General features: G+C 61.5%; 1 protein-coding gene across 1 annotated transcript; it reads right to left on the bottom strand.

Annotated features, from left to right (window-relative positions):
* Positions 1–196: 196 nt before the first annotated feature.
* On the bottom strand, positions 197–7,793 carry PRICKLE4 (prickle planar cell polarity protein 4). Its single transcript, XM_055728400.1, has 8 exons — positions 7,591–7,793; positions 3,258–3,410; positions 2,956–3,063; positions 2,738–2,875; positions 2,447–2,647; positions 2,026–2,212; positions 1,526–1,843; positions 197–1,245 (listed from the first exon to the last, which is right to left on the bottom strand). Exons 2-8 carry the CDS (start codon positions 3,405–3,407, stop codon positions 752–754), a joined length of 1,596 nt encoding a protein of 531 aa, XP_055584375.1. The 5' UTR covers positions 3,408–3,410; positions 7,591–7,793; the 3' UTR covers positions 197–751.
* Between the last annotated feature and the right edge of the window lie 1,124 nt (positions 7,794–8,917).

Raw genomic sequence — 8,917 nt, 5'->3', positions numbered from 1 at the left:
GCCCTTGTTTTGCTGTCGTTCTGGTCTCGCTCTCCTGGGGCCGGTGAGGGAGGGGTCCCACAGTGAACCCACCGTGGGGGACCCCTGGTTGTGACAGAGGGCAGCGGCCACCCCTGGGGCTCATGCTGCTCTGGTGGCACGGTCAGTGCCGCGGTGACCCTGGGATGAGGAGGAAGGGGCAGACGTGTGGTGGCTCTCCTGCGTTGGGATTTCAGCCAAACTTTATTGGAGCATCGCCCCTGGTCCCCTCCCCGTGGTGGCTGCAGGACACGGTGCCACCAGGGATGGAGAGCATCTGGCAGTGTTGCTCATCCTTCAAGGAGGTGTCTGAGGGAAGGATCCGAGCCTGGTGGCCAGCACCCCTCCTGTCGCCATGGGTCCTCAGCAGCAGCCCCCCAGCGGGACGATGCAGGCAGCTGCCTTTGTCTTAAGCACCCGGCCGCCCTCCCCTGCGTGCGGCTGCTCTCCGGGGCTGCCGCCGTGTCTGAGATGGGAGCCCTGGCCCGGGCTGCCGGCTCTCTGCTCCCTACCTGCTTTACCAGTTCCTAATTGCGGGAGAGGCCGGCAGGAATTGCAGGCTGTGCTTTGCCAGCAGCTGCCGGGGGGAAGGATCCCAGCAGCTTCTCCCCACTAGCCTTGGGCTGCGTCCAAAACGCACGTGGAACCTGTTAAGACTATGGCAGCGGCTGGCAGGACCCGGCAGGGACCGGTGGGACGGCAGTGCCAGCCAAGGGCCCCCGGGTCCCCACTGCTAGGATACACTGCAGTGCTTGCTGCTGCCCCACAGCTTTGCCGTCCTGCCCCCAGCCCTCCCCGGGGGCTCCCTGCCCAGGGAACTCATCCCGGGCTTGGGAATGGGCTTCCCAAAGAAGAAACCCTCTTCCTCCGAGTCTGAGTCCGAAGATGAAGAGCAGGTGGGACACCAGGAGTCGTCCTCCTCCGTGATGTCCTGCAGGTCGATGTCCTCTGGCCGTGGGCTGTGCCTGGCAGGGGGTGTGCCCGCTTGGAACTGCGGGGTTCCATTGCCTGTGGGTGTTCGGGGGTCAGGGACCCCTGAAACTGGGTGGCCCAAGGCTCCAGGCTCGTTGGGACCCTCTGCGCTGGGCTGGGGGGCGGAGGGGTGGCCGGCTGGTGGCCCCAGCATCCCTGTGTGCGCAGCATCCCTGCTCCGCTCCTTAGCAGCTGCTCCACAGTCCTCCAGGCTCCTGAATGCAGGATGCACAGGGGCCTGATCCAAAAAAGCCTCTGGAAGAAAGAAAGCAAGGATGGGTGAGGAAGAGGAAGGCTGAGCCTGCCCTGCACAGCCCCTCACACAGCGCTTCAGGCTGCAACAGAGGGTTGTACCAACCAAACCGCAGCCCCCAGCACTCGCCCTGCTGTGGGAGGTGGGCTGGGGGCTCGTGGCTGCTGCTCCAGCCCTGAGTTGGGCTGCACCCATGCGACATAACCCATAAACCACCCCAGAGCCTGGCTTTGCTCCCGCTCCCCTCGTGCCACGTGGCAAGTGGAGCAGCAGGATCCCTACCAGCCCCTTCCACCCGCTGCCTGCAGCCCCCGGCCGCCGAGGTGCTGCCCGTCCCCGGCGTGGTCCTGCTGCCGGGGCTGGCTCTGGACAGGGGTGTCGAGTCAGGGGACGGAGCCGAGGCGAAAGCGGAGTCGGAGGAGTCGGAGGCGGTGGAGGATGCATCCTGCCCCAGGCTGCAGGTCTCGGAGCAGAAGAGCCGGCCGCGGCGGGAGGTGAGGGGCTGCCCACGCAGCGGCTTTCGGCAGAGGCTGCAGCAGAAGCAGGCGGCTCGGGCATGCCAGTGGAGCCCTTGGTGGGTGGCCTCCTCGCTGTCGGCACCTGAGGGGCAACCATGGGTGAGGGGGAGGCTCTTCCCATGGTTGTGTGCCAAACCCCATCCTCCGCGCCAAGCCGAGCCGCGGGGCTCTGGCTCTGCAGCCCTCCCAGCCCAGGTGCTGCCTGCCCGGGCAGGGAAGCCCCAGCGCACCCTGCCCAGGGTTTGGGGGGGACAGGGGCCATACCGATGGGGTCTCCACAGGCTTGGCATGGCTCGGCAAAGAGGCTCTCAAAGCAGCCGCAGCAGCAGGGCCGGCCACTCTTCATCACGTAGCGCTGCCCACGCAGGGGCACGTCACACTCCAGGCAGCAGAAGTGCTCCAGGTGCCAGCGCCGGCCCTCCGCCTCGATGCACTCCTCCATGAAGATCAGCTGGAGGATGAAAAAAAACCCCATCCCCTAAGCACCCAGATAGAAAACCCACAGCCCGGAGGGTGCTTTGCTGTGCCGAGGAGCGAGGAGGAGCCCCCACGCCTTGGCATGGGCATGGGGCTCGCTGCAAGGCTGAGGAAGGAGCCTTTCCTCCTGCCCATCAGTGGTTCTTTCAGCGTGTGCAGCAACAGCAGCACAAGGGATGTAAAAGCCTCTCCCCTGCCCGGCACTCACCTGGTCGCAGGAGGCACAGCGGGGCCGGAATAGCTCAGCATGGTGCCTGCCGCAGTAGATCCTCCCGTCCTGCTGGAAGTAGATGAGGTCCACCAGCGGCTGGTGGCAGAAATGGCAGGAGAAGCAGGACGGGTGCCAGAACTGGTCCCCCAGCCGAGATGCTGAAACCCCCGGGTCCCCTTTGTTCAGCTTCCTGCCGCACTGCAAGGCAGAGGGACGCGGGGTTTGGGGCCAGGCTGGCTTCTGGGGACAGGTCCCCGCCGGGGAATGGGTGCTGGGGGGATGCCTCACCTTCTTGCAGGGACAGCCATGGCAAGGACCCGGCACGGGACATGCCAGCCCCTGCCCCAGCGCCTCCCGTCTCCGTCGGGCGCTGAAGGCTCGTAGCTGCCTCCTCTCCTCCTCCGCGAGGTCAGGGCAGTACCGCTCCTGCACGGGGAGGTGGAGGTGAGGTGGTGCACGGTGGGTGAAGCCCGGGGTGGGCAGCACCCAACAAATAGGTGTCTTACATCGCAGTCCTGAGGCGGCAGCTGCTGCAGGAGGGCTCTGGCACGGAGCTGGATCCTGTCGGCAGGAGAGGCAGGCGGCGGCGAGCAGGTGCCGAAGCACAGCGGGACCTTGGGATGTGGCACGGGAGAAACACAAGCAGATTTTTTAGGGCGATCAAGCTGCGTTGCTCCAAGCTGCTAAAACCTATTTCATCCCGGGGCTGGGGATGCTCTGCTGTGGGTACCACCCCTGGATGGCACCCGCAGGGCTTGAGGAGGGTGGGGAGCAGAGGGAGCCCAGGGAGAGCCGGGGTGCTGCCCACCTCAGGGGGCACGGGGTCCGCGGGGGGCTCCAGGTACTCTTCCAGGGCACAACCGGAGTCGCTGTCGGACGAGGCCGGCGGCAGCCCGGTGGCGGTGCTGCAGGGGGGAGGCTCGTCCCGCTGGGGCCATGCGGGGCTCGGCAGGGACATGAGCTGGGGAGAGAGGAGCAGAGCTGGTGAGACCCCCGGCGAGGCAGGGGGCAGGGGGCCATCCCCAGGACATGTATCATCCCACCTGCCCAGTGCGGACCTGTCTCCACGTGGCAGCAGGATGAGCAGCCCCTCAGCCCAGGGAGGGACCCCAGGGCAGGTCCAGCCAGGATGATGCTCAGCACTACCACGACCTCAGGACCCTTGGCTGAACCCCTGCAGAATTCCAAGGGCTTTTGGGGGCTGCTCCTTTCTCTGCAGGGGTTATAAGCAAGCCCACACCGAGGGCATGGGTGCTTGGCAGGGCTGGGGCTTTCTCTGCCAAGCAGGAGGCGCCGATAGGATGTTGATGGGCTGAAGCTGAGCTGGGAAGACCCTGGGTTCTCCAGCTAGAACAGGTTTTGGAAAACGGCACAACAGGTTTTGGGAAATAGCACTGGCCGTTCGCTCACTCACAGCAGGAGATTCTCCCTGGCTGCCACCAGTCCTTTGCTGGCAACAGCTAATCCCTGGTCTAGTGGCCTGGCCCTCAGTGGGACAGTGGGAGGAGACGGAGGTCTAGTGCAGTTCAGTGGAAAATAATTTATTCCCCTCGGGCTGCTATTGTTCTGCCCCGAGTGGCTGTTCCTGCCTGGGCGGCCAGCTCGCCCGGCCGCCACCACCTCGCCGGGCTGATGGTTACGCAGTGGAAACCCATCGGCTCCCGTCCCCTCCTCCCCACGCACTGCTCTTCTCTGCTCGCTTCCTTCCTGGCTTGGCTTTCCAAAACAAAGGCGAGATGGTGTTTGGTGGCTCCTGGGGCTCCCTGGACACCAGCCTGGAGCCTGACACCCTGTGCCCACGCTTACTGCCCCGGCATGGGGAGCAAGGGTGGGATGTGGGTGGGATGGACTGAGCTGCTGCTCTGGGGGCAAGTCCCGGTGTTGTGACCAAACAGCGCCAGGGATTCACTCTGTGCAGTGCCCACCCTGGATTGATCAGCTGCTCTGGAAAGCATTTTACACAGCAAGTGGCTTGGCACAGGCTCAGGGTTGAGGGGCGATAACCCCCAGGCCATGCACCTAGGTCTTCCTGCATCACTGCCACCGTGAGGACCGGTTCACTCCACAACGGGATGCTACTTCTGCACATCTACTTTATCCCCCACTGCCAGCCCATGCTGTCAGGGCCATCCTGCCCAGCACCAGCATCCCCACTTGTCCCACTAACAGCTTCAACACCCCCAGCTCAGCCCCTGCTCCCAGTGTGCTCCTTCCACCACAGCTGCCCCTTCCTCTGTAGCATCATGGGGTGCTGGGGATGTTGCACCCAAAGTAGCCAGCTCTGCAGCTGGAAGCAGGTGGCATCAGCCTGGGGCAGCTCAAGTTTCCCTGCCTGCACCTGGGTCAATGATTAACGCCACAGATTGACTCATCAGCAGGATAAAACAAAAGGGCTGCTTGCTCTTTGTTGGGGTTTGGGGTCTGTTGGTCCTGGGGTTAGCTCAGAAAGTCTGCAGGGCTGGTTGCATGGTGCTGCTCCTCAAAGCTGTGTACAGCTCTGGAGGGGATGGGGATGAAATAATCTGACTCAACTCTGTGTATTTGCAGCTCAAAGACAGTCCTGGCCTTGCTGACTTGTTGAAGGACCACTGTACCACTGCTGCTGTTGGGCCAGTAAGCAGCCCCAGCTCTACAGCTGTGCAGGAGGACTGCATGTATCCATGTGGATGCTGAGTGAGGGTAACACACCTCTCTGGGTAACATGCATCTCTGCTTTTCCTTCCCCATGGGAGGTGGATGGCAGTCCTGGGCTGTGCTTGCCTTATTAAGCCTCTAAGCTGCATTTGTCTAATCTGTTGGGGCTTTGCTGTAAACAGACCCCTCGGATGCTCCGTGGATGCAGCGGCGCTGGTGGTGCTTGTGTGGCCCCAGCCCCGTGGCAGGATGCACAGGGCTGTCAGCAGGGAGCCCAGCAGGGTGATGATGGGGGACAGTAGGGAGGGCAGGGCTCCTGCCCGCTGTGAATCCATGGGGATGTGCTGCAGAGCCCAGCCCAGTTTGATGTGATTACACCGGCTGGCAGCTGTCTGGGCCGTAGACAAGTCCCTGTAATTAGCCCCAGACAGTGACAGAGGTACGCGCCTCCCATGCTAAGGAGCCAGGCAGCCCCGACAGGTCTGTCTCCTCTGCTCCCTGTCCCCTCTTCCTTCCTGCCCTCCCTTGCTGCCTCCGGGCAGTCCTGCAAAGGATACCGGGATGCTCCCAGCCTGTCTCTGCTCTCAAGCAGTGGCAGGAAAGTCTGGACCAGGCATCGGAAGAGATGGCAGGAGGGCACTTTGGGGGAGCTGCTCCTCCCTGCCAGCACAGACCCAAGCGCTGGAGGTGCATCCCCCAGGAAGGGACGTGTGATGAGCCAGCTGAGCAGGCCTGAGTGCCACCGGCATTCATTTACCTTTGCTTTAAAAGCCTCTTGTCCTGCCTGTGGAAGCTCCTCCAGACTGATTGCTCTGCTCCCTGGTGCTCTCTGAAGGATGGGCAATGTCCCCACCATGCTCCCCTGCCTTTCTGTGTTAGCACGGCTGCAAGCAGCCATGGAGGCTCCGCAGGACTCCCCTGACTGCTCTGAGCATGTTCCCCACAGTAGCTACAGCCCTTTGCGAAGCAGTCACAGCTCCCTGGGTAGGAGAAGCTAAAATGCATGGAAATATTAATCTTATTTGGCTCCCCAGGAGCAGCCCTGTCTCCAGCTGGCCATGGGAGCATGTGCAGGCTCCCAGCCCTCTCCTGCCAAGGTCACACATTAACTTGCAGTGCAGCCACCCTGGCCCATTCGCATTCAGCACAGGCTCCCCCTTCCCAGCGTGGCCAGGGGCTGATCTGCATCTCTGCCCCAGCTTTTGGTTTTCTAAAGTCACCCCTTCATCTCAGCAGACCCACCTTCAGACCCCTCTAGCCTATTTTTCAGAAGCACCCAACACTCCCTAGCTCCGCCACCCTGAGGAAACACAACAGCTTGCCATCACCAAAAAGATCGGATCCCCTTTCAAGCACCCAAAACCCCTGGCAGCTTTCAGAGGCATAGTTCTGTATTCACCACCTCACCCACAGGATAACCTGTTTTTGTTTGAGCTCCTGTCAACACAGCTGCAACGAAGGTACATGGAAATAAAGATGCAGAACAATAAAGATGCATCTTTTTCTGGGGTGAGATAAGCTGATGATGGCTGGCAAGGCAAGCCAGAGCAGCTAATCCTGCAACGCAGCCCCAGCCAGGCTGCCTGAGCTGGAGCCTGTCTCACAAAGGAGCCAGGGGTGGCTTTTGGACCTGTGATGGCACGAGGTGGAGCAACGCTTGGGTGCTGCTGGCGGAGCAACGCTTGGGTGCTGCTGGCCGGGCACAGCAGTCTCATGGGCCAGCAGTGTGGAGGGACAGGGGCTGTGCAGCCCCCCCGAATGATAGGGGGGTGTCTCAGCATCCCACTCCGCCATATGGCACCATGTCCTCCACATCACCGGAGGGGACCATGGCCAACGTCATGGCCTATTTGCTCTCCAGGGGGATGTGCCAGTGCTGCAAAAGGCTTTTCTTCGTGTGTTTTCCCCCCTCGTGAGAGCACAGGCACGGCTGGCTGCCCTGGGTACCCATTAACCCACCGTAACTCAGCCATTCGTACACCCGCTGGTCCGAACCCAGCCCCCGAGCCCCCCGCCGCCACCGGATTTCATCCCGGCATGTCGGTGTGTGATGGGGCCCAGCCCCCTCCAGTGAAAACCTCCATCGCCAAGCCCAAAACATCCCATTCCCGCTGAATCCCGGGTGGAGGAGGGATGGCGGAGCCAGCACACCTTGGTGGAGACCCTGGTCCCCTGGGTGGCCGAGGGAGGTGGGCAGCCCTGGCAGCTCCCTGCCCACGCACCTGTCCGCACGGCCCGGGGTGGCAGAGTCTGGTGATGGAGTGGACATCGTCTCCTGCTCTCAGGGGACATTTTCCCCCCAAAAAAGCCCACGGGGGGAGCAATACCATTCCCCTTCCCTTAGTTATTTCTCCCAAAGAACAGCCAAAACCCCCTCCCTCTCCCCTCCTTCGCCTCCCCTTCCCCTGCAACAATTCCCGGACGGAGACTCTCCCGCTGCCCCCCCAACTCCAGCCCAACACGTAACCCACCCCAGGACCCCCCCCCCCGCCCCCAGCCTCACCTACCTGCCCCCTCCCGGCGCTCCGGTCCCCGGGCTCCGCCGCTGCGCGCTCCGCCGCCCGCTCCAGCCCCGCCGCCGCCGGCCCGCCCCGCTCCGGCGGAGGGGAGGGAATGGAGGCTGAGCCGGGAAAACTTTGCAAAGCGAAAGGAAAACATCCAAGCTCAGGCAGGGAAACAATTTTTTTTTCTTCTCTCTCTCTCTCTTTTTTTTTTTTTTTTTTTTTTTTTTTTTTTAATCTGCTCTGCCCAGGAAACTGGATCTGTGTCAGCCGGGGTCCTAATTACAGGCTTTTTAGCCTAAACCTACAGAGACAGCCAATGGCTGGGAATCACGGGCAGGGAGGGGAAGAGCAAAGGATGGCGAAGGGGGGAGTGAACATTAACCCTACAGGGGAAAGAGCTCCAGATGACAGCTATTTTTCTCTCCACCTCTCATTTTCCGAGCGTCCGCGCCCTTCCCTCCATCTGCGGCTCAGTTCACCCCGGGTTGCCGTTTTGATGACTTTTATGATCCGCGCGGTGAATTATTTTCCTACTTAGATCAGAAAGAGGTGAAGCTTCGTGAAAGAGGGGGGGCAAGTGTCATTACACCCCAATTTAGAGGTGGAGAACCTTTGGCTGGGCTCTCACAAAGGAGTTAGCCAGAGGCAAGTCAGGATGTCCTAGTTTTCACAAGCCCTGAACACCTGACGAGTCTCCTAAAAGCCATTTAGTCCGGCTTCAGCTCTGGCAACAGTCAGGGTAAAATTTATCAGAGTCTCTGACGTGAGGCAAAGCGTCTTTGTTGTATTTCTGCGTTACTTCTTACATGCCATAAGGCTTTCCTGCCTGCCGATGTGACTTCGGGGATGGGCACCAACGCAGCATCCCACCTCTGCGTGGACTGGACCAGACCCCTGCTACCCGTGTAGTCCAAGCACCTCGCTGCCCAGGGGCTGTGTCTTGTTTTGGGGCTCCATCGGGAGCCCTGAGGGGTGCAGGTGGCTCCTGCATTAGGTAGGTCTCTGGGAACAGGGTCAGGACAGCAGTGGAAATCCATAGTGATGGCAATTTGTCAGAGGAGGTGGCCAGGCTCCACCACAAGCTGGTGGCGGTGCTGGGAGAGGCCGTGTTGGTGCACAGGTTATTGCACCGGTGGTTTCTATCTCTGCAAAATCATTCGGGTGGGGAAAGAAGCAGGAGGAAAAGGAGAAGGGGCAGGGGAGCATCTCTGCAGGCTGCCATGCTCTGCATCCCCACACAGGGGGTCCTAGCAGTGCTGGTGAACCAGTGCCGCAGCTCCCCAGAGGCCCTTTAAGGTCTCAGCTCCGCGCCCAGGGAAGTGAATCCCTG

Source organism: Falco cherrug, chromosome 16, assembly GCF_023634085.1.
Source record: "Falco cherrug isolate bFalChe1 chromosome 16, bFalChe1.pri, whole genome shotgun sequence".
NCBI lineage: Eukaryota > Metazoa > Chordata > Aves > Falconiformes > Falconidae > Falco > Falco cherrug.
This window is presented reverse-complemented; position numbering and strand designations above follow the sequence as displayed.